This window comes from Geotrypetes seraphini, chromosome 3 (genome assembly GCF_902459505.1).
Source record: "Geotrypetes seraphini chromosome 3, aGeoSer1.1, whole genome shotgun sequence".
Lineage (NCBI taxonomy): Eukaryota > Metazoa > Chordata > Amphibia > Gymnophiona > Dermophiidae > Geotrypetes > Geotrypetes seraphini.
In genome coordinates, this window is record NC_047086.1 from 401,777,496 (window position 1) to 401,803,126 (window position 25,631).

The window sequence follows — 25,631 nt, forward strand, 5'->3', positions numbered from 1 at the left end:
GACTAAACATCGCCCTGCCTTTCCTCATAATTGTTGGGGGGGGGAGGGGAAAATCCCCATGAATCATTTTCTGATTGGAAAACAAATAGAAGACATTTTCCACATTTGGTTTGAAGTTAATCTTATGATAGGCCTTCCTATCTTGGTCAGAGCATAGGTTGCTCTCGTTTTCAAAGGGAAAGTATACACAACATTTCCCTTGGAAAGTTATTCTGGGAAAAGTGCACGTGTGCGGTCACCTCCGCTCTTTCGTGCAGAGGTTTCCCAGCTGCTTTTATAAAGTGTGAGTGGAAATGCGAATCCTCCCCCAGCCTGACCTTGGGAAGGTGACTGCTCGGTATGGATAAACTGATGCACGCGCTTCCGTCTGCGTACAGCGTGGAGCAATTTTAAAAGAAGTGTAAATAGCAGAGATATAGTGAAAATCAAACATCAAAACAACAAAGCTACAGCACGAGCCAAAAATAAACCCAAACGGGAGAAAAAAGCCTCAGAAAATGACCTTCCCACCACCACAAATGTAGCTTAAGGTGTTCAGGCAAAACCCTCATAGGCATAAAAAAAAACATAAGAACATAAGAAGTTGCCTCCGCTGAGGCAGACCAGAGGTCCATCTTGCCCGCAGCGGCCCATCAGGCCCATTTGCCTGATCAGTGGTCCCCGACTATTCCTATAAATTGCCTCTCACTCCTATCCCTATAACCTTCCTCTACTCCTATCTGTACCCCTCAATCCCTTTGTCCTCTAGGAACCTATCCAAACCTTCTTTGAAGCCCTGCAACGTGCTTCTGCCTATCACAGCCTCTGGAAGCGCGTTCCATGTGCCCACCACTCTCTGGGTGAAAAAGAACTTCCTAGCGTTTGTTCTAAATCTGTCCCCTTTTAACTTCTCCGAGTGCCCCCTTGTACTTGTGGTCCCCCATAATTTGAAAAATCTGTCCCTGTCTACTTTTTCTATGCCCTTCATGATCTTGAAGGTTTCTATCATGTCTCCTCTAAGTCTCCGCTTCTCCAGGGAGAACAGCCCCAGCTCTTTCAGCCTGTCAGGATATGAGAGGTTTTCCATACCCTTTATTAGCTTTGTTGCTCTTCTCTGGACTCCCTCCAGCACTGCCATGTCCTTCTTGAGGTACGGCGACCAGTACTGGACACAGTATTCTAGATGCGGGCGCACCATAGCACGATACAGTGGTAGGATGACTTCTTTCGTCCTGCCTATGCTCCTTAAGCTACATTTGTGGCAGTGGGAGGGTCATTTTCTGAGGCTTTTTCCTCCTGTTTGGGTTTACCGTGTTTCCCCGAAAATAAGCCCTAGTCGTTGGCAGCAGCAGCACCTCCGACCCATCTCTTCCTCCCATCCGAACCGCAAGGCTTATAACAAACCGGCAGCAATCTAGACAGGCTCCTTTGCGGCCTGGGCTGTTCCTCCCCCGCGTTGCTGATGATGTCATCAGTGATGCGGCAGAGGAACGGCCCAGGCCGCAAAGGAGCCTGTCTAGATTGCTGCCGGTTTGTTATAAGCCTCGCGGTTCGGATGGGAGGGACAGATGGGTCGGCAGGGGGGGTGCACAGTGGGGGGGGGGGGGTAGAAAGATGCTACACGGGGAGATGGGAGGAATGGACGGATAGAAGCGGCAAGGGATGGGAGGGAGGGACAGAAAGATACTGCACAAGGGAATGAGTGAGAGGGGAGGAAAGATCCTGCACATGTGGGGGAGAAAAAGAAAATAGAAAGAATTGGGGTGAAGGAGAGGAAGGAAGAGATGATCATTGTACATTAAAAAAAATAAGACATCCCTGAAAATAAGACCTAGAGCCTTTTTTTGGGCCCAAAATTAATATAAAACAGTGTCTTATTTTCGGGGAAACATGGTATTTTTGGCTTGTGCTGTAGCTTTGTTTCCTTACAATGCATTGTCTATGTGAAAGTATTATTCATTTTGCAATTTTAAACGAAGCCATTTTTCTGCAGAAACCTCCACCTTGCCAATTTATTTCTGTAGGCAGTTAATGAAACATATTAAACCTGAACTTTTTATAAATCTTTGCTAGGGTTGCCAGATTTCCTCTTTAAAAAGAAAGGACACCTGGCCCTGCCCCTTTCTGCCTCAAGCTCCACCCTGTTCTGCCCTCAGCCCCTCCCTCAGGTGAGGTCTGGAGGCCCTGTGCGCATGCGCAGATATTGACGCAATCATGTCACGCTCATGCACATAAGAATATGAACATGAGAATAGCCGTACTGGGTCAGGCCAATCAAGCCCAGTATAACATCGGGTTGACATCTGCGCATGTACAGAAGGCCTCCAGATGCGTCTCCGAGCTGGGGACTTCCAAAGCCCGAACCATACATAAGAGCATAAAACTAACCTTACTGGGTCAGACCAATGGTCCATCTAGTCCAATATCCTTTCTTCACGGAGGCCAATCCGAGTCACAAGCACCTGGCAAAAACTCAAATACTAGCAACAGGGCAAGCAGTGGCTTCCCCCATATCTTTCTCAATAACAGACTATGGACTTTTCTTCCAGGAACTTGTCCAAACCTTTCTTAAAACCAGCTACGCTATCCGCTCTTACCACAACCTCTGGCATTTTGTTCCAGAGCTTAACTATTCTCTGAGTGAAAAAATATTTTCTCCTATTGGTTTTAAAAGTATTTCCCTGTAACTTCATTGAGTGTCCCCTAGTCTTTGTCATTTTTGAAGGAGCGAAAAATCAATCCAATTGTGCCCGTTCTACTCCACTCCGGATTTTGTAGACTTCAGTCCTATCTCCCCTCAGCCATCTCTTTTCCAAGCTGAAGAGCCCCAACTTTTTTAGTCTTTCCTCATTTGAGAGGAGTTCCATCTCCTTTACCATCTTGGTCGCTCTTCTTTGAACCTTTTCTAGTACCGCTATATCTTTCTTGAGATAAGGAGACCACATCTGAGCATAATACTCAAGGTGAGGTCACACCATTGAGCGAAACAGAGGCATTATAACATCCTTAGTCTTGTTTACCATCCCTTTTTTAATAATTCCTAGCATCTCGTTTGCTTTTTTGGCCGCTGCCACACATTGGGCAGAAGGTTTCAGCGTATTGTCTACGATGACACTCGGATCTTTCCATGGTCGCTCAGAAAAATACTGACCCGACCTGACTTTCAAACAAAATCAAACTATAAGAAAGTAATTAAGTTGAAATAAATCAGTTACCATGTGGTCCCTTTGCTATGGATGCGTTAGCATTTAGCACACCCTAAAATACTGAAAGGAATTGACAAAATAGAGCAGGAAAAAAAATTATTTGCAATGTCCAATGTGACACAGACTGGACTGAAGCTGAGGGGGGACAAGTCCAGGACAAATATCAGGAAGTTCTGCTTCACGCAACGAGTGGTGGACACCTGGAATGCTCTCCCGGAGGAGGTTATTGTGGAATCCACCGTTCTAGGATTTAAAAGCAAACTAGATGCACATCTCCTTACGAGAGGCATAGAGGGATATGGGTGACTAAAATTACACCAGGTGTACACCTGGCTGGGCCTCCGCATGTGCGGATCGCCGGACTTGATGGACCGAAGGTCTGATCCGGAGATGGCGCTTCTTATGTTCTTATGAATAGCAAGATTCCGGAATCCCAGAGAGTAACAAGATTCTAGAATCCCAAGGAGTAGCAACATTCTATACATAATCTCGAGAGACATAGAGGGTAAGGGTGACTAAAATTACGCCAGGTGTACACCTGGCTGGGCCTCCGCATGTGCGGATCGCCGGATTTGATGGACCGAAGGTCTGCTCCAGAGAGGGCGCTTCTTATGTTCTTGTAATGCCTCATTCCACAGTGCCTCAGAGCCAACCTCATCAGTGATGTTCCAATGGAGTAGCAACATTCCAGAATCAAAAGATTCTAGAACCCCAAACAGTATCAAGATTCCAGGCAGAATCTCAAAGAATAGCAAGATTCCAGAACCCCAAAGAGTAGCAACATTCCAGAGCTGAGATTGTGACACGGACAAGAGGACATGGACTGAAGCTAAGGGGGGCCAAGTCCAGGACAAATATCAGGAAGTTCTGCTTCACGCAACGAGTGGTGGACACCTGGAATGCTCTCCCAGAGGAGGTTATTGCGGAATCCACCGTTCTAGGATTTCAAAGCAAACTAGATGCACATAGAGGGATATGGGTGACTACAATTACGTCAGGTGTACACCTGGCTGGGCCTCTGCGTGTGCGGATCGCCGGACTTGATGGACCGAAGGTCTGATCCGGAGATGGCAGTTCTTATGTTCTTATGTAGCATGCCTTAGTAAAAGGACTCCCATATGTGTAATGGTTTTAGTACCATATACTGAAATGCTTTGCTAATATTGGGATAAAATATTGTTGGTTTTAGAACTGGTCACTCACAAGAAAAAAAAACCCCAACTTGCATGCGCCCAGCTCCTCCATAGAGGGAGCACTGACCCTAATTAGACACAGGGTTACCAGATGTCCAGGGAAACCCGGACAGGTCCTCTTTTAAGAGGACGCTCCGGGGTCCCGGATGGATTTTCCAAAACCCGGCAGTTTGTCCGGGTTTTGGAAACCCCTGAGCTCTGTCCGCGTCTGGGGGGGCCTTCAACAAGCATGCGCGGATGATATGACGCGCTTCCACGCACGCTGGAGGCCCTTCAGACATGGCCTGGAGGTCAGGAAAGAAGAGACACACTTTTGGAGGGCGGTGCTGGAGGCGGGTCGGAGGGAAAACAAGGCAGGGCTGGGGGTGGAATGGGGCGGGGCCTTGTCCATCATCAAATATGGTAACCCTAATCAGCCACCATATCTAACCTGAAATAAATGAATAGCTAAAGAGCAGAAAGAACTGGGGCCAGTTTATGGATTGTTATGGACCACGTCATCTCTGCTGCTCAGTGTGGCACATGTGCATTCGGGAGGGGATCTGCCAGTCAGATGCCTTCACTAGTAATGTAATGTAATGTAATTTATTTCTTATATACCGCTACACCCGTTAGGTTCTAAGCGGTTTACAGAAAATATACATTAAGATTAGAAATAAGAAAGGTACTTGAAAAATTCCCTAACTGTCCCGAAGGCTCACAATCTAACTAAAGTACCTGGAGGGTAATAGAGAATAGTCTGTCTTTACCGAGATGTATCTGCTGACCCTGTTATATAGAACTTCCTGCAAAATGCAAAACTTGGTTTCTTTGGTTTTTGTTTCCCTGCAGTTCCTCCAACCGTCAGCGTACCTAAGGGACGGTCCATAATCACAGTTCAAGAAGGGTCAAGGGCGGAGCTGCAGTGCGAGGTACGAGGGAAGCCCAGGCCCCCCGTTCTTTGGTCCCGGGTAGACAAGGAGGCTCCCATGCCCTCTGGTGCCATGCTGACAGAGACCTATGATGGAAAGTTGCAGCTGGATAACGTGAACCGTGAGATGAGTGGGACGTACAAGTGCCAGACAGCCAGATACAACGGTTTCAACATAAGAGCTCGGGAAGCTTTGGTGCAGCTCAACGTGCAGTGTGAGTACCTTTCCAGATCGTCTCCGGCAGAGGCTCCCAAACATCTTAGAACATAAGAACATCAATCCCAGTCTCCTATTTCCAACAGCGGCCAACCCAGGTCCCAAGTACCTGGCAGAAACCCAAAGAGTAGCAACATTCCAGAGCTGAGATTGTGATGTCATAATGCCTCATTCCACCAATGCCTAAGAGCCAAACTTATCTGTGATGTCACAATGCCTTGATTGTCCTGTACTTGGCTCATATAAGAATTGTGATACTGGGACAGATTGAAGGTCCATCAAGCCCAGTATCCTGTTTCCAACAGTGGCCAATCCAGGTCCCAAGTACCTAGCTAGATCCCAAGTAGGAAAACAGATTTTATGCTGCTTATCCTAGGAATAAGCAGTGGATTGACCCAAGCCATCTCAATAATGGCCTATGGACTTTTCTTTTAGGAAATTATCCAAACCTGTTTTTTTTTTTTGTTTGTTTGTTTGTTTTTTAAACCCTGCTATGCTAACTGGTTTCACCACATTCTCTGGCAACAAATTCCAGAGTTTAATTATACGTTGAGTGAATAAATATTTTCTGCAGTTTGTTTTAATTCTACTACTTAGTAACTTCATTGTATGCCCCCTAGTCCTAGTATTTTTGGAGACAGTATAAACAGTTCTCCTGTCAGCTTCTGGCTGGTTGTATGCACAGAAACCGCAAAACAATGACTTCCTGAGTTCTAGTCAGTGCAGCAAGCAGCTGTTAGCCAGCAAAACTGCCTGTTGCTACTCACTTACCCCCTTCTTAGCATTCATTCATTATCAATTATCAAAACCTTATTCAATCTTTAGATTCTAATTTCTGTTCGAGTCCCGGTAGGGAGTAGCACAGATCAGGTTATAAAACATTACAACATCTTGCATTAACTTGGAAGGCAGAGAGAGTAATTGCTCTGAATTTATTGCTTATGAACACAAATTACTGTACAGCTCTGCTTTGCGTTAGACTGATGGGACTGCGCCCGCCTCTCTGAACTAATTGAGACTCCAAATTATGGTATTAAAATAAAGATCTGGATTGTAATTAGACACCTGTGGGCTCTGATGGACCTGGCCATATTTTCTTCTGTCTTAGGCTTATATAATGCTTTCCTTCCCAAATGAGGACCCAGAGCCGTTTGCATAAAGGGCACCGATGTGATACTATCCCACTAACCCAGGGGTTGGCAACTCCGGTCCTCGAGGGCTGGAATCCAATTGGGTTTTTCAGTATTTCCTCAATGAAGATGCATTGAAAGCAGTGCATGCAAATAGATCTCATGTATCTTCATTGGGGAAAACCTGATTGGATTCTGGCCCTCGTGGACCGGGATTGCCCTTGTCTGCACTAACCTAATATTTCAATGTAACAATCAGTGGCAAGGGGGGGCCATCATGGTTGGGACACCAACACCCCTCCTCCTCCGCGACACGCCTCGTCCCACTTCTCCCCCCGCATCATGCATGCCCCCACCTTCCCTTCCCCCGCACCTATGGTTGTTCTCCGCCGCGACCAATAATGTCAACGTGCTCCTCGCGACCGCGTCAGCTCCCGCTGGCATCACTTCCAGGTGCCGCGCATAAGAAGTGACATCAGAGGGAGAAGATGCAGTCGTGAGGAGCGGGGAAGGAAAGAGGGGGGAGCCTGTGGCATGGGGGTCGGGGAAAGAGCTGATGAGGGTGGAGATGAGGATGGGGGAGGGGCGCCACCACCCCCTGGGCATCTTTCATTCTCGCTACGCCACTGGTAACAATAACAAAACAAATAATAATACTTTAGCAACCATTGATAAAACTATGATGATATTCTTTGGTTTTCTAATTGGGAGGTTGTGGGTAGTGGCTTCTGTTTTGGACTATTTATTTGTTTATTTTTATAATTTCTATACTGTTTTATTCCAAAACGGTTTACAAATAGTTACATAAAATCTTATAAAATTCAGAACAAGATAAGAACAAGACAATCAGATTCAATCCTTACATAGAGTCAATTTCTCAAAGAAATGCATCTACAAATAATTGTGTTTTCAGCATTTTCCTACATGAGCTCTTAGCTCTACATTTTCGGATTTGACCAACCAGGCTATTCCACAACTTAACCCCTGCACGTGTAAAAGTCATGGCATCCGTTTCCACGTATTTAGGGTTAGCCTTTGTTTTCAGCAATTCTGAACTTTCGGAGCGCAATGATCTTAACGGTTGATACTCAGACATCAAACCCTTAAAAAATTCAGGGATCATGCAATGTTTTGTTTTGTAATTTTATAAGGTTATTGCACTTTGAGTTTGATTTCTGATGTCATTTTTACTTTACTTTGTATGTGTTTATGAAATTGTATATTTTTTATGCATTATAAGCCATTTTGGGCAGCCTTTAAAAAAACTGAAAAAACAGGACAGTGGAAAAGAATATATATAGTCTGCTATTGAGATCGAAATGGGGAAAGTCACTGCTGCTCTGCCATCGGTAGCATGGAATCTTTCCACTCTTTGGAATTCCGGAATCTTGCCATTCTTTGGGATTCCAGAATCTTGCTACTCTTGGGATACTGGAATCTTGTTACTCTTCAGATTTTGCAATCTTGCCATTCTTTGGAATTCTAGAATCTTGCCATTCTTTGGGATTTCGGAATCTTGCTACTCTTGGGATACTGGAATCTTGTTACTCTTGAGATTTTGGAATCTTGCCATTCTTTGGAATTCCAGAATCTTGTCACTCTTTGGGATTTCAGAATCTTGCTACTCTTGGGATCCTGGAATCTTGTTACTCTTGGGATTCTGGAATCTTGTTACTCTTGGGATTCTGGAATCTTGCTACGCTTGGGATTCTGGAATCTTGTTACTCTTGGGATTCTGGAATCTTGCTACTCTTGGGATTCTGGAATCTTGTTACTCTTGGGATTCTGGAATCTTGTTACTCTTCAGATTTTGCAATCTTGCCATTCTTTGGAATTCTAGAATCTTGCCACTCTTTGGGATTTCAGAATCTTGTTACTCTTGGGATCCTGGAATCTTGTTACTCTTGGGATTCTGGAATCTTGTTACTCTTGGGATTCTGGAATCTTGCTACTCTTGGGATTCTGGAATCTTGTTACTCTTCAGATTTTGCAATCTTGCCATTCTTTGGAATTCTAGAATCTTGCCACTCTTTGGGATTTCAGAATCTTGTTACTCTTGGGATCCTGGAATCTTGTTACTCTTGGGATTCTGGAATCTTGTTACTCTTGGGATTCTGGAATCTTGTTACTCTTCAGATTTTGCAATCTTGCCATTCTTTGGAATTCTAGAATCTTGCCACTCTTTGGGATTTTGGAATCTTGCTACTCTTGGGATCCTGGAATCTTGTTACTCTTGAGATTTTGGAATCTTGCCATTCTTTGGAATTCCGGAATCTTGTTACTCTTGGGATTTTAGAATCTTGTTACTCTTGGGATTCTGGAATCTTGTTACTCTTCAGATTTTGCAATCTTGCCATTCTTTGGAATTCTAGAATCTTGCCACTCTTTGGGATTTCAGAATCTTGCTACTCTTGGGATCCTGGAATCTTGTTACTCTTGAGATTTTGGAATCTTGCCATTCTTTGGAATTCCGGAATCTTGTTACTCTTGGGATTTTGGAATCTTGCCATTCTTTGGAATTCCGGAATCTTGTTACTCTTGAGATTTTGGAATCTTGCCATTCTTTGGAATTCCGGAATCTTGTTACTCTTGGGATTTTGGAATCTTGTTACTCTTTGGGATTCTACCAGGTACTTGTGACCTGGATTGGCCACTGCTGGAAGCAGGATTCTGGGCTAGATGGACCTTCAATCTGCCCCAGTATGGCTATTCTTATGTTCTGTGGCCAATCCCGGTGTCTGCTCACCCAGTGCTAGAACAAGAGCTTGGGAACGCTGCTATAGTATCTGCACAATAAAGTTCAACCCAAAGTGGTTTCCACCAAAGAATACTACAGGATTCAGATTTGTGATAAAAGCAGCAAGAAAGGTCATCTCCTCACCTAGGCTAGAGAGAGGGAGAGAGAGGAACATTCTAGATGTCTTTAGTCCTGATGCTGTAGGAGGGGATTTTCTGGTCCCCACCAAGGAGCCGATGTTCAAAGCCTAACGCCAGCAGTAAAAGGGGTTAGCACCTGCACGTTATTGTGCGTGAAATGCGGGTGTTAAAATGCGGGCTAAACTTTGCCACAGATTGTATTGAAATGCATTTAAATAGAGGCAAATGAGGTCAGGTAGTGTCAAAGGTCAGACGGCAACACTGCAATGTGCAGAAGGAAAAAAGGTGACCTTTAATGCTGGAAACTTACCACCAGCTCAGGGATAACGTTGAAGGTTTTCAAGGAAGATTTCTTAAACTGTGGGTTTTGTCCTCTTTAGCAAAAGGGAGGACACCTGAGCAGATTTTAAATGCCGAAACTGAGAAACAAGCACGTGAGGCTTTCAAAATTTTAAGTGCAAACAGATTTTGGATGGCTCATATTTAAAGGCACAGAAGAACAACACCTAGGGTTACCATACGTCCAGGAAAACCCCGGACATGCCCTCTTGTTAGAGGATTGTCCGGACGACTTTTCTGAACAGAGCAGTCTGTCCGGGTTTAGCCGGCCCACAAGCTCATCAAGTTTAAGTTTCAAGTTTATTAAATTGTTTGATTAAACGCTTTTCCAATTTCAAAGCGTTTTACATAAAATAAAACAGAATTTAAAATACACATTTTATACATGACATTCTACTAAACGAACAGGGGATACATCTTTGGACAAGAAAAAAACAAAAAAACAAAAAAAAAACTATAAACAACGGGAAAGCGGGGAAGAAATACAATATTGGTTAAAAGAGTACATTAAAGGGAGACAAAATGGGGAAATAAGGGGAAAAATTGAGAGATCAAAAAAAAAAAAGGTCATAAGAATGAGTAATAATAGTCTATATTTAAGAGAAAAGAAATTAGCTGATATTGTTATAAAAGTGAACTGTCAGTTAAAGGCTTCTTTAAAAAGAAGACATTTTAAGTTCTTTTTAAATATTTGCAAATCTTGTTCTAATCTTAAGTACAAAGGGAGAGAGTTCCATAACAATGGTGCAGTAACGGAGAAAATTGAAGCACGGCGGGTTCCGATAATTTTTAAAGAGGGAACATTTAAAGTAGATTGTCTTACACCCCCGGACTCCGATATGGCTCACCGCTCTCCCGACTCTCCCACCCACCTGCTCCCCGACTGCTGCAAGTTTGAATCTCCAGGCAGCCGGCAGTGGCAACGAGGTGAGCCTGCCGCCATCTGCCTGCCCCTGGAAGCCTTCATTCTGCAGTGTCACGCCTACACGTGAACAGGAAGTCGCTGCAGAATGAAGGCTTCTGGGGCAGGCCGACGGCAGCAGGCTCATCTCATTGCCATTGCTGGCTGCCTTAATATTCAAAATTGCAGCGGCCAGGGAGAAGGTAGAGCCCTCCCCAAGTTCTTCTTTCCTTTTTCAGTATCTGTCTCCCCAGGCTTTCTCCTGTCCTATTTCTTTCCCTCTGCACATTAGACTCTATTTGTACTGTTGGACCAGACCAGATGCATTAATGGTGGGACTGGGAGTGGTGGGAGGCAAGGGCAGGGCATGGTGGAGGGCAGGGTGTGGGTGGGGCTGGGTCATGTGTCCTCTTTTTTGTCTTATCAGGGCATGCGTTCAAGGGCCGTGCTTACATAGTAACATAGTAGATGAGGGCAGATAAAGACCCGAATGGTCCATCCAGTCTGCCCAACCTGATTCAATTTAAATTTTTTAATTTTTTCTTCTTAGCTATTTCTGGGCAAGAATCCAAAGCTTTACCCGGTACTGTGCTTGGGTTCCAACTGCCGAAATCTCTGTTAAGACTTACTCCAGCCCATCTACACCCTCCCAGTCATTGAAGCCCTCCCCTGCCCATCCTCCACCAAACGGCCATACACAGACACAGACCGTGCAAGTCTAGTTCAATATTTAATATTATTTTCTGATTCTAAATCTTCTGTGTTCATCCCACGCTTCTTTGAACTCAGTCACAGTTTTACTCTCCACCACCTCTCTCGGTGCACGTGTGCACTCTGTGCACGTGTGCCTGGCATGTTCCTCCCCCTACTTTCGGGGGAGGAACATGTACATATCATTTGCATACTAATTCCTTCAAGCATCCCTGAGTTATTTTGGGGGGCATTGTTCCATTGTGAGCTTTAACCAGCCCCCAGATTTGTTAATTGAAAAGGAGGGACCCTGATTATTTCCTTTTCCAGTGGTTTCTTTTCCCGGGCCTGTCTGCCCAGCAGTTTTTAGTGAGGAAAATCCATCAGAAACTCCTCGACGAAGGCATCCCATTAAGCTCATTGCGCCCTTTTGCAAGGTCACGCCCTTGAATGCAAGGCACAGTCATCAATTCCATTCATAATCAAGAGGTGCCATTATGCGCATGCCCTGTGGGAATACCATTGTGCCGCTGACCCACCGATGACTGCGCCTTGTTCCAAACTTTCGCAGTCCGTCAGCATAGTTTTGGTACAGGGGGGTCAGGGTAAACATGAGAGGGTCTCTTTGAGCTGCGCACGAACGAGTGACCGAGGATGGCCTTCTCTGTGAAAGAAACGGAACTTCCCCCCGTTTATTTTCTAGGCGAGGAATGAATTCTTCAGGAAAGACACCGAGCGTAATGTACTTTAACAAGTGAGCAGTTGCCTTCCATGAACCTGTGTAGATAAGATCCCCCCAGGTCAATTCCTTACACTTGGCAGAAATTGTTCTCACTTGGACGGCTTTCAGATCCAATTAGTGGATTTGAAAAATAGCTTTCCCAGCAGGGGCTGTAGGAGGAGAGAGAGCCAGGAAAGCCTAATGTGGACGGCTTCATGTTCCTACATCCTCAGTAACGAAGGCGGGAGAAAAAAAAACCCCAGTAGAATCAGAGGCAATTAGAACTTCTGCATCACGCAAGAAGAAAAAGAATTCGACCTCGGGGTGAGCTGAACAATGTACAATCCAGTCCTGAATCCGATCGTACCATAGTGCCTGGGCGGTGGTGTAATTTTGGGCATCGCATTGAAATTATTCCATAATGTGACAATGTCAGACTTTTATTAAATTTGAAACTTGTACCTTTATCTAATCCAGGTCTAAGATTTGCAAGAGCTTCGGGGAGAAAGGAGGATCAGATGGGGTAAGAACAGCGAAAGTTTCAAGTTTAATTAATTTTAATATACTGACTATCGACTTGCACCTGGCCAGTTTGCAATGCTAAAAATGAAAGGTTAAAATAAATTTTTATAGAGGAGGGAAAATGTGAATATTAAGTGGACAAATTACAGATACGAACATGAGCTTGAGGGTGATGGTGGAGGGGAAAGTTAATAATTACATCATTAAAAAGAAATTAAAAAAGGGAAGGGGAGGATATAATATCAGGAAAGGGGATCACTTCTTAAAATTTTATTTATTTTTTATTTTATTTATTCAATTTTCTATACCATTCTCCCAAGGGAGCTCAGAACGGTTTACATTAATTTATTCAGGTACTTGAGCATTTTTCCCTGTCTGTCCCGGTGGGCTCACAATCTATCTAATGGACCTGGGGCAATGGGGGGATTAAGTGACTTGCCCAGGGTCACAAGGAGCAGCGTGGGTTTGAACCCACAACCTCAGGGTGTTGAGGCTGTAGCTTTAACCACTGCCCCACTCTAGAAATCAAAGTGTAGGACAATCCAGCCATTGTGACATCACTGATGAGGTTGGCTCTTATTGGTGGAATGAGGCATTATGATGTCACAATACCAGCTCTGGTTACCGGAGGCTGAAACTTTTCACACTATTTTATTTACTCAATTTTCTATACCATTCTCTCAGGGGAGGTCAGAACGGTTTACATTCATTTATTCAGGTACTCAAGCATTTTTCCCTGTCTGTCCTGATGGGCTCACAATCTATCTAATGGACCTACGGGTCACAGGGAGGGTTTGAACCCACAACCTCAGGGTGCTGAGGCTGTAGCATTAACCACTGTGCCTAGTAAAAGTGAGCCAAGTCTAGGACAATCAAGCCATTGTGACATCACTGATGAGGTGGGCTCTTATTGGTGGAATGAGGCATTATGATGTCACAATACCAGCTCTGGTTATCAGAGGCTGAAGCTTTTCACACTATTTTATTTATTCAGTTTTCTATACCATTCTCTCAGGGGAGCTCAGAACGGTTTACATTCATTTATTCAGGTACTCAAGCATTTTTCCATGTCTGTCCCGGCGGGGTTCACAAGCGGTTCATATTTATTTTGCTAACTGTTGGAAGGAAATATTTAGATGCTATGGTATGCGTCTTGGAATAAGAACGTTTTTAGTTTGCCATCTCTAGAGCAGTGGTTCTTAAACCGGTCCTGGGGGGACCCCCCTCAGACAGTCAGGTTTTCAAGATATCCCTAATGAATATGCATGACTTATATACCATAGAAAAAGCTATTTACTTCAAAAAATATTTTTATTACAAACTTTGCAGACAATCTTATAATAAATATCAATCACATAATACAAATTTTATTATCACCAATCGTACAAATAACAAGGAACCCTCCCTGTCTCTCGACAATTATAAATTCACCTTAAAATGTACTGAACTGGGAGGGGGCTGGCTGATGATCCAGGGTTTGGGGACCCCATCCCTGATGCCGCCATTGATAGATTCGACTTTTGAATGAAGTAAGAAAGAGGAGCCCTTGCCTGCCTAAGCTCCTGAAGACGCTTTTTAGCGAAACGCAGTCAAGCGTAGCTGATCATAGAACTGCTTCCAGAGCTTGGCCGATTACTGAACTAGAGTGATCTGCGACAAGTTATTATGAAAGACTTGTAAAATGGTGGTCTATTGAGTGAAAATAAGATTAGATATCCAACTGGACACTTTAGGGTGAATTTATTGTCGAGAGACAGGGAGGGTTCCTTGTTATTTGTACGATTGGTGATAGTAAAATTTGTATTATGTGATTGATATTTATTATAAGATTGTCTGCAGAGTTTGTAATAAAAATATTTTTTGAAGTAAATAGCTTTTTCTATGGTATATAAATTCTGTGTATTTCAAGGCTATTTTAATGAATTGAGAAGTCCTGTTGTGTTAGTAAGTAATGAATATGCATGAGGCAGATTTGCATATAATAGAGGTGACAGGCATGCAAATCTGCCTCATCTTACACCAAAATATTTTTTCAGAAAAGTCTGTCCAGTCCTGGTTTTACCTCTCGCCCTCATGCAGAGACGGACTTGCCTTGCTTTTTTTTTTTTTTTTAAATCATCAATTTAAATGATTCTTTCTGTGTACACATGCTGGAAAGAAGGCCCTGTGGACTACGGAAAATGGCAGCTGCGGCTATCGCAAGGCACAGCAAGAAAGGAAGAAGGTACAGTAAGAGACTTAAGACAGAGATCAATTTCCAGATACAAGAACTAAGGGAGTGGTTCTCGGAAGTAAAACTCAAATTTGGAGCAGATAACAAAAGATCCCATTGCGCACGGAGCAACTGCTCGGATGCTATGGATATCGAGAATAATAATAATAATAATAATTTATTTTTGTATACCGCCATACCCAGGGAGTTCTAGGCGGTTCACAACAAATAGATGAGTTACATACAGTGCAATTGAAAAAAGAAGAACATAACAAGGCAATCGAAGGGTCAAACTAGTTTACATTGACAATTTAAGTGAAGGAAGGGCTAATACAGAGCGCATACGGTATGTACTGTAAGAGAGTACAATTGAATTTATGAGAGGGGGGAACAGAGCATATTATATGAGAGGGAGGGGGCAGGGATCTTGGTAGGGGGGGGAGGAGGGGGGAAAAGTAAAGAAAGGTGGGCAGTGTTGAGGGGGGGAGAGTTAAGGATTTGGTCTGATGCAAAGAAGAGTGTTCGATCTGTTTTCTAATATGGAGAGGGGGAGCGTTAAAGCGGAAGAGGGGAGCATTAAGGATTTGGTCCATTGAAAAGTAGAGTTTTGAGCTTTTTTCTAAAGTAGAGGTATGAAGAGGCATCAAGTATAATTTGGGCGAGCCATGAGTTTAGTTTGGCCGCTTGAAAAGAGAAGGTTCGTTCGAGGAATCTTTTAAGATGACACGATTTCAGTGAGGGAAAAGTGAACATAGTTATTCTGCGGGAGCTCTTATTATTATAGTTCAGGTTGAAGTGGGGGTAAAGATAGTCTGGTGACATACCAGATACGGTTTTGTAGCAGATGCAAGAGAACTTAAATAGGACTCTGGATTCGAATGGCAGCCAGTGCAACTTGTGGTAGAAAGGGGATATGTGTTCCCATTTCTTCAGGCCAAAGATAAGGCGGATGGCGGTGTTTTGGACCAATCTCAGCTTCTTGGTGACTTTCTTGAAGGCGCCTAGATAAATGATGTTACAGTAGTCCAGGACACTAAGAATAGAAGCTTGGACCAGCAGACGAAAGGAGGTGTCGTCAAAGAGAAGACATTGGCGAGCAGAGTGAGGAACTGGAAACATCCACAAAGGAGTCGAAGCGTCGGATCAAACCTATCCAAGACTAGTGGACAAAATGGAGGACTTAGAAAATGGGTCTAGGAGACGCAGGATTACAGACGTCCGGATTTCCCTGGGAATGTCCTCCTTTTGAGGACATGTCTGGGCAATTTGTCCAGGTTTTGAAAAGCTTCCCTCAAAATCGCCGTCGGGCAGGAGGCCAACGCGATGATGTCACGCATACATGCATGACATCATCGCGTCGCATGCGCACATGTCCTCCTGCCCGACCAGTCAAAGTAATGTTATACCTAAATCGATTGTGGCTTTGCGATTTTTAGAGATTTGTTGCCGATGAAAAAAAGCAGTCTCCAATTCGCGTCGCCTTATGAGAAAGACCACCAACCACGGTATAACCGTTTTGCTCCTTACCGGGCATTTGTACGATCTGTAGGGCCTAGCCCTTCACATTAGACCAATCAGTGCCTCTGTCCAGAATCTAATGAGGAAAACAGTTTCCTAGTTTGCACCTTCCGTTTGAAGATGCGCTGTGAGTGGCCGTGCAAGTGGGCTCTTGCTGTGAAGCCACTTTCACCAGGAAAGCTGGGTTTAGTTGTTTTGCTGATCTGTTCCAGAGCTAAAGTTACAAAATCAATACAGCAGATGCGATTAGATTTCAGGCCTTGTTGCTCTGCCTCTTTTCTATTTGGGGGACCTCTTCTGGTTTATTTTGTTTTGCTTTTTGTAATTTTCAGTAATGAGCCAGGAGACCAGACTCGCAGACAGAGGCTTTGGAAATACAATACTTGCAGTCATAGCTCTCTGCAGACCCTGGGGCTGATGCCGAAGCCACCGCAAACCTAAATTACGCAATTACTGCAGGGTGTGCACGCACATTATTAGAATGCAGACAGGGGTTCAGCTCACAAGTTAACTTGCACAGAATACATAGCCACGAGCTGTATTAAAAGGTGAGGTTATGAGCTTGTTTAAGTATTCCAAGCAATAGAGCAGGGCTGCCCAAGTCCGGTCCTCGAGATCTACTGGCAGGCCAGGTTTTCAGGATATCCGCAATAAATATGCATGAGAGAGATTTGCCTGCACTGCCTTCTTGGTATGCAAATCTCTCTCTCATGCATATTCATTGTGGATATCCTGAAAACCTGGCCTGCCAGTAGATCTCGAGGACCGGACTTGGGCAGCCCTGCAATAGAGCATTGTACATGTCCACAATGTGAGAAATTTTTCACGTATCTGAGGCCCCGGAGAGGGTTTTGTAGAGAGAATTTTATGCCGGTTTTGATCTTCTTTTGCAACCAGAAGGAAATGCCTTAAAATGTTCAAAAGAAGATGAGACGTTACAGATGTGGGCACGTGTCTGAATATAACTGAAAGTAAAAGTGCATATCGGGGCTTGCTTTTCAGCGCTTAAACACAAGGGGGTGCTGAAAAGTTCTCAGCCCGCCAAGAAGCCATTGACATGGGAATGGTTCGATCAATGATCTACAACAATGTCAAAACGGAGAATTTTGTTTCTGCAGATTGGCACTTAACAAAATAAGAAAACACTCTTTTCAGCTCCAGGGGCAAAATAACGCTCGGAATTTAGAAAGTTGGTTGGTTGGGCTGAAAACTTTTCAGCACCCCTACATAGAAAGATGACGGCAGAAAAGGGCTACAGCCCATCAAGTCTGCCCACTCTACTGTCCCACCCCATTAAGTCAGAGTGCTGCTCGACCCACGTAGAGATCCCACGTGGATGTCCCATTTATTCTTAAAGTCGAGCACGCTAGTGGCCTTGATCACCTGCGCCGGTAGTTTGTTCCAGTGAGCCAAGTAATTTTTCCATTCAGGGAAGCCACTCCGAATGGCCTGCTTCAGCTGCAACCATCTATATTGTTGAGACCTCAGAATGCCAAAATGATTGTTGTAGTTGTGAAAAATCCAGCAGTTTTCCATTAGATATAACATCATCCAATGTTCGAATACCTGTCTGCATCCAATTCTTCCAGGAGATCCCAGCACTGCCCACTTGTATCTTGGACTGAAAAGTAGATTTTATTATAGGAATATCTGTTAATTTATCAATAAAATTAATTGTTTTCCATGTGTCCAATATTATCATGTTGTCTTTAGCATATCTAGGTATTCTGATACTTAATACATGAGATAATTTCATGGGAGACATAATTTTCCATTCTAGATATAGCCAATCTGGATGATGTTCCATGAGCTCGGGGAGGATCCAATACATTCCCTGGCGCATTATATTATTCTATTCCTTCAAATATTGAATGTAATTTTTCTTTTAGTTTGGATGTAATCCGTCTTGAACCGCAAGGTAATGGCGGAATAGAAATCACTAATGTAATGTAATGTAATTATATAGGCCTATATATATATTATATATATATATATAAGGAAAATTTACCCCACCCTCCACAATTGGTTTTTGCAAAGATACTAAAGCAATTCTTGCATTTTTCCCCAGCCAAATACATTTTGTAAGAATACTATTTAGTGTCTTATAAAAGGACACCTGAGAATAAACTGGTATCATACCCATTTGATAGCAAACCACAGGCAAAATCATCATTTTTGGAGGTTGAAGTGTACAAGGTCAGCATCTAGGAGACAAACTTGGTTATTTTTATTGCATAGAATTTTCTGGACCCCAGTTCATTTACAAAAGTTAGATAATTCCAGGTCTAATAGATGTTGGCATTGTCATAATGATATAGGGACTTTGGATCATCTGTTATATTATTGGTTTGATACTTAATTTCTGGAAATCAATTTGGAGACAAATTAATCTTATTCTTGATTCAGCAATTCCCCTAACATATGAAGCCATAATCTGGGGTACGCTTTTACATGTCAAGCCTTCTTTGGACTAATATAAAAGTCAACTTTTTATGATAATGACGGGAATAGCTATCCAGTTGATTACACATAATTGGAAGAGGTATGAAAAGACTAAATTACACGTTTTGGTGGACAAATGTTTGTACCATGTCAAAATATGAAAAAATGAATGCAGAGTGTTTGGGGTTTAGCAGTGCATTGATTATATTTGTAACATCATAATAATTGTAATGTATTTATTTATTTTATTTTATTTTTTGAGGTTGGTAGAATTCCTTACACATCCAGGGAGGAAGGGGGGAGGGAAAGATATTTTGTTTATTAAAATACTTAATTATAATATTATAATTACATAATTTGTCTTATTGTAGTAATTTGGTAAGGGGGAGAAAATGATTGTTCTAAGTATAAATTGTATGTTTAATAATGCGTTTTATGAAATATTTATGTTCAGATAATTGTATTGCATTGTCAAAGTTTAAAAATTAATAAAGATTAAAAAAAAAAAAAAAGTGAGCCAAGTATAGGACAATCCAGCCATTGTGACATCACTGATGAGGTTGGGTCTTAGGCATTGGTGGAATGAGGCATTATGACATCACAATCTGAGCTCTAGAATGTTGCTACGAGGGGGTGCTGAAAAGTTCTCAGCCCAACCACGAAGAGAATGACGTGGATATGGTTCAATCAATGATCTGAAACAAGGTCAAAACACAGAATTTTGTTTCTGCAAATTGGCATTTAATGAAATAAGAAAACACAGAATTTAGGAACTTTTTAGCACCCCCTCGTATGAGTGTCACGAAAATTTTGTGTGCAACAAATGTTTGCAAAGCTCACTTTAGGTGCAAAAGGTGCTGACAGGGGCTGGCACTTCTGTTTTCGCTGGTTGCGAGAAGCTTTTCAAAACCCAGACAGAGGAGGACGGATTGAGACATCCAGGTTTTACTTCCACTGAAAGCAATGGAAGTAAAACCCGGATGTCTTAATCAAGGGGTGTCAAAGTTCCTCCTCAAGGGCTGCAATCCAGTCGGGTTTTCAGGATTTCCCCAATGAATATGCATGAGATCTCTTTGCATGCACTGCTTTCGTTGTATGCTAATAGATCTCATGCATATTCATTGGGGAAATCCTGAAAACCCGACTGGATTGCGGCCCTCGAGGAGGGACTTTGACACCCCTGGCTTAATCTGTCCTCCTTTTTCTGGAGCCATATGCTAACCCTACAAAAGGAAAAAGTCACAAACAGCAACGTCCAGTGATCTCAGGGGCCACTTGAAGACCACCTGGTCATTTTGTTGCGTTGCGTTGCCTGAAGGTTGTAACTTCTGCACAATTGCAGCTTATAAGGGCGAAAGTGCAAGTGATTGTGTAAATGTGCTTTTGGGGACTTGTATTTGCTGTCATCTAATTTATAAACATATTCCAATAAGTTTTGATTTTGTAACCATTTAAAATCAAGGAGTGTTTTTGTGGGCACCCTGTACATATATTTAATTCATGTATTGTAACACCTTTACTGAAGCTCATGAATTGTAACACCTGCACGGAAGCTCATGCAGACCGCTCTGAGTTGACTCCCCAGTCATTAGTAGCGGTAGAGAATCTTCCAATAAACAAAGAGAAAAGCAGGACTACAGATCCCAAAATGCTCTGGGCCGCATATTCACCAATCAAAAGAGGACTGGAGTCTCCCTCCAAATACCAGGTGGCTTAGCAGCCTGGATTAAGGGGGTCAGAGATTGTGGCAGGCCCTGGTGGTACTCTGGACATTAATCAAATGTTGTATTAAAAAAAAAGACAAAACCCAGAAAACCTTTCTTCTAAATCTTAAGAAGGTAATAGGAGTAAATCCCCAGGCCAGCTTTTGGAGTTAACAAAGCTGAATCACCAGGATTTCGTCTTGATTAACTGTAAAATTATTACCTAAAATGGTTGAAACTGGCCTAGAGACCAAATCCGGGAGCGAGTTTCTAGTTTTGAGTGACCAGGAAATGAACAAGAAGCTTGTGTCTGAGGGACACTTCAAGTTTCAAGTTTATTTATTATTTGATTAATCGCCTATTCCAAATTCTAAGCGATGTACATGCTATGACTGGGGCCCCGTGGCAGGGGGGAGCAGGCAGCCTGGGGGTGTCTTGAAGGAACTGAGAGTCGATGGTACAGACGGGCAGAAAACAGCCATACTAATTATTTAGTTATTCATTCATTTTATTTGACATGTAGATGGCCACATCAGTCGAACGCTCCAGGCAATGTATAATGAAAGTTAAAACATACGATTAAAATCTTATCCATTTTCAGCAATCCATTAATGAGAGGGTGTCAAGTGCTTTGGAGCCGTGAATGGATGCTTTCCCTATCCTTGACACGCCACTAACCTGTTATCCAAGGCTAAGGGAAATCTCCCGACTACTGAAGATAGCAAAACCCCGCAGAAACCTGCTTTCAAAGTATACAACAAAGTCTCTTTGTAGACGCTCCCTCCGCAGTACCAAAAAGGTCACGCCGCTTCTGTTTTAGGCTGTGATCTTGATGCTGGCATTGGAGACCTGACAGATCAGTCTGGACTGAACAGGACAAAAAGATCATTTACTTTTTGAGACAGCCTTCAACTTATAACCCTAATCCCTCTGCTCACCACCCTAGCCAGCAATTTAACCATCTCCTCTAACTGTAACCCCTACCCTGGCATCCTGTTTGTCTGTCTTGATTGTTTAGATTGTAAGCTCACTCAAGCAGGGACTGTCTCCTTTGTGACTCTGTACAGTCCTGAGTGCATCTGGTAGTGCTCTAGAAATAATTAATAGTAGTACCGTGTTTCGCAAAAAATAAGCCCTAGCATGATTTTTAAAAATGCTCCTATTATAAGCCCTACCCCAAAAATAAGCCCTAGTTACATCGACCCCCGAAGCACCTCCCGAATGTCCCCAACAATCCCTGACTTTATCCCTGACAATACTTAGAAATCCCCCACTTTACTTAGAAATATTGCCGCTTCCATTGGGGACCCCCCTATTACAGAGCAAACAGTAATTTTTCCCTAAAAAACAGGGAAAAACGCTTTTTTTTTACCCCCCCCCCCCACCCCTTCACAGCGCTTTAAAATAGTGTTGAAATCCAGTGCGCTGACATCCTGCGTGTGATTGTCTGGGCGCAATTGCCTTGCGCGGTTTCATCTACGAGCTGGTGAGAATAGCCCCAAGGTCCCATCACACATCTAAGGGAAAAAAAATGAGAGTTCAGATAACAAGAAATGCTCCATAGGGGGTTTTGCACAGTCCTGCTTCAGTTTGGGATATTAAATCCCTTTGCTTGATGGCAACGGGCGCTTGTACAGGTCGTCGGTTCCTGTGCGATTAAGCTGATTCGAGATCCCCTGAGAGGTTTTACTTTTAGGAATAACAGTCTTGAAATCTGACATTGACAGAGCCTGGAAATCAACCTGTCAGTATGACTTCTTTTTGACGAGGCTCGCGGACTATAAGTGTCTGCCACCGAGAGTCCAGACAGCGGGAGTCGGAACGACATGTTGAACTGGGGAAGTAATGGGAGGCGGCAGCCAGCCAGGGCCCAGCTCACTCTGAATGACTGCCAAGCTAATAGCAGAGCTTTGGCACATGGGATGACGCAGGTAGCTGGAAGAGGCCCGCCAAAGCTCTCCTGTCACTAGTTACTTAATGTACTCTGGAGACGTAGGAGAATAAATGCAGCACAGCGGTTTCATCTGAGCAATATCAGCCCAGAGCGGTTTTCATGCTGCCTGAGGCTTATGGGAGCTGGGGGAACACTAGAAACATAGAAAGATGACGGCAGAAAAGGGCCACAGCTCATCAAGTCTGCCCACTCTATTGACCCACCCCCAATGACCTAGTTCCTTAACTCGACCCTCGTAGGGATCCCACGTGGATGTCCCATTTAGTCTTAAAGTCGAGCACGCTGGTGGCCTCGATCACCTGCACCGGAAGTCTGTTCCAGTGATCTACCACCCTTTCCGTGAAGAAATACTTCCTGGTGTCACCACTAAATTTCCCTCCTCTGAGTTTGAGCGGGTGCCCCCTTGTGACCGAGGGTCCCTTGGGAAAGAATATATCGTTTTCCACCTCGACACGACCCGTGACGTACTTAAATGTCTCAATCATGTCACCTCTTTCCCTGCACTCCTCTAGGGTATAGAGCTGCAGTTTGCCCAGTCTTTCTTCGTATGAGAGACCCTTGAGCCCCGAGACCATCCTAGTGGCCATCCTCTGGACCGACTCAGCTCGAAGCACATCTTTCCGGTACTGTGGCCTCCAGAATTGCACACAGTATTCCAGATGGGGTCTCACCATGGTTCTGTAGAGTGGCATTATGACTTCAGGTTTACGGCTGACGAAGCTTCTATTGATACATCCCATCATTTGCCTTGCCTTTGATGAGGCCTTCTCTACTTGTTTGGCAGCTATGTCATTTGGTTGTAAATGGAAAGGAGCATCTTTGGGCTGCTGGTAGAGAGATATGTCATGCATCCTTCCAGTGGATAGGGGACGCCCAGGGTGTTGTTGCCGTCCACACCCCTTCCTTGCCCCCCACCCCATACTCGCACCCTTCCATCCCCCTGTACCTTGTTAAATCTTTGCCAGCACAAGCAGCTGCTCCGGCCTGCTGCTCGCGCCGGCGTTGGCTTTCCCTCCGATGTCACTTCCTGGCCTGTGACCCAGAAGTGATTTCAGAAGGGAGCCAGACCGGCGTGAACATCAGAAGTTGCTCGCGCTGGCGGGGGTGGGCGGGAGGGAGAGTGTGAGTGTAGCGCAGGGGGGGGGGGGCATCGAGGTGTCGACGCCCCACCAAGACGGCACCCGGGGCATTCTGCCTCCACCCTTTTTTCTACGCCGTTGCACCCTTCATCCTTGGATATGCAAAGAATTTGGGAAGTATGGACACTGGTCAGCCAGGTCTGGGTTCTATAAATGGCGTGGACATTTCTGCGCGCAAAATTGAGCACTATCCTGAGATGCATGCACAACTACTGTAAATTGGTTAACAAGCTGATTGGTCTTAACTGAGTGCTAACAATCGATTATTGGCGTTAATTTGCAACCATTTGGATTTGTGGGTGCATCGTGTACAGTCAAGTTTCAAGTTTATTAGATTTTAATATACCGACCATCAAACAAATATCTGGCCGGTTTATATTAAATTTTAAAAAAGTAAAGAAATACTAAATAATTAGAAGTGCATATAGTGGACATTAAAGACATTAACAAGACAAACTTGGCAGTGAGGATAAAAGGGAATGGGAGGGTATAGTTACATTGTAGAGAGAAAAGGGAGAAAGGGGAATTGGGAATAAAACATGTTGGGTGGGGAAAATTCTTTAAGAGAGATATAAAGTATTAAATAAATTAAAAAAAACAAACAAAAAAACAGTAGAAAGTAATGTAAATGTGTCCTGCGTGTGGCGAGAGACAAGAGTGGCCATATCCAGCATGGGGGGAATGGAGTCCGGTGCCGGAGAGGCCCAACAGTGTGTTGATCACTTTGTTGTCACATACTCCGAGTGGGGGGGTCTGTGCAACCCAGGAGGGAGGGGAAGGCATCTGCACAGGTAAGTTGAACACTGTCAGCATCGTGACTTCAGAGCCAGCATATATAAATGGGTGTCCCGGGCCTACATGGAGTGGTGGGCGAGGCTCTGGTCACCTTGGTGGGCAGACTGGATGGATCGTGTGGTCTTTTTCTGCCGTCATTTGCTGTGTTACTGTGCTATTCTGTTAGTGTCTATATGTCTAATGTGACCATACCTCCCGTTTTGAACGGGACCGTCCCATTTTTAGATCCCCTGTCCCGTTATCCCCATGCACAGCTTCGGGACACTGAAATGTCCTGTTTTCAGAGAGAGCATCCCGAAGCTGTGCGTGGGGACAACGGGATAGGCAAATGCAGAGAATGGTCTCTCTCACTCCTTTCCCGCCTGCCACCGCTGGAACTGCAGGAAAGGAAGGTCCAGGAAGCAGCCCACAAGCCTTCTCCCCAACGTCAATTCTGATGTCGGAGAGGAAGTTCTGGGCCAACCATTCAACGATTGGCTGGCCCGGACCTTCTCTCCGACGTCAGAATTGATGTCGGGGGAAGGCTTATGGGCCGGTGCTTGGACCTTCCTTTCCTGCAATTGTGGCAGTGGCAGGTGGGAAGCAGCAGCGGGCAGTGGCAGACCGGGGGGTGGGGGTGGTTGTAAGCATGCTTCGGCGCTGGAGGGAGACAGACAGGCAGGCTTGGCTTCGGGGGAGGGGGGGGTGGGACAAAGGCTAGAAAGAAGTGAGGGGGACAGAGGAAGGAGGGAGGGAGGCAGAGAAGGGGGGGGGGGTTGTAAGTAGATGAAAGACTAGAGAGAGAAAGGCCTGGGCCAAAGGGGAAAGACAGGAGGCAGATGCTGGACCATGGGAGGTGCAGACACAGGGGGAGAGACCCTGAGGAAGAACATAACAGGAGAGAGAGAGAGGGAGACCTGGAACATAGGTGGGGGTAGGTACAAAGGAGAACTGACACTGGATCTTGGGAGGATAACAGAGAGAGAGAGACCTGGACCCAAAGGGTGAAAGAAATGTTGGATGAGAAAGAAAGAGGCAGTGTATGTAACGCAGTGTCCGTGCAGTAAGTGTCTTCCCTGTGCAGTAAATGCAGGGTGGATGCTGGACACAACCCCTGCATTTACCACGATAGCTTTGCACCTCTCATGTGCGAGATTTTGCAACTAACGCAAAGTAAGTAACTTGCTATGTGTCGGGTTACCAG

General features: G+C 44.3%; 1 protein-coding gene across 4 annotated transcripts in view; it reads left to right on the plus strand.

Moving 5' to 3' along the window:
• The window catches only part of MDGA1 (MAM domain containing glycosylphosphatidylinositol anchor 1), a 629,079-nt gene that overhangs the window by 287,976 nt on the left and 315,472 nt on the right, over window positions 1-25,631 (plus strand). For all 4 annotated transcript variants that reach the window (XM_033939535.1, XM_033939538.1, XM_033939539.1 and 1 more), the window contains one exon: window positions 5,210-5,503. In XM_033939535.1, the coding sequence (XP_033795426.1) occupies window positions 5,210-5,503 (294 nt within the window). The remainder of the gene's footprint in view (window positions 1-5,209; window positions 5,504-25,631) is intronic.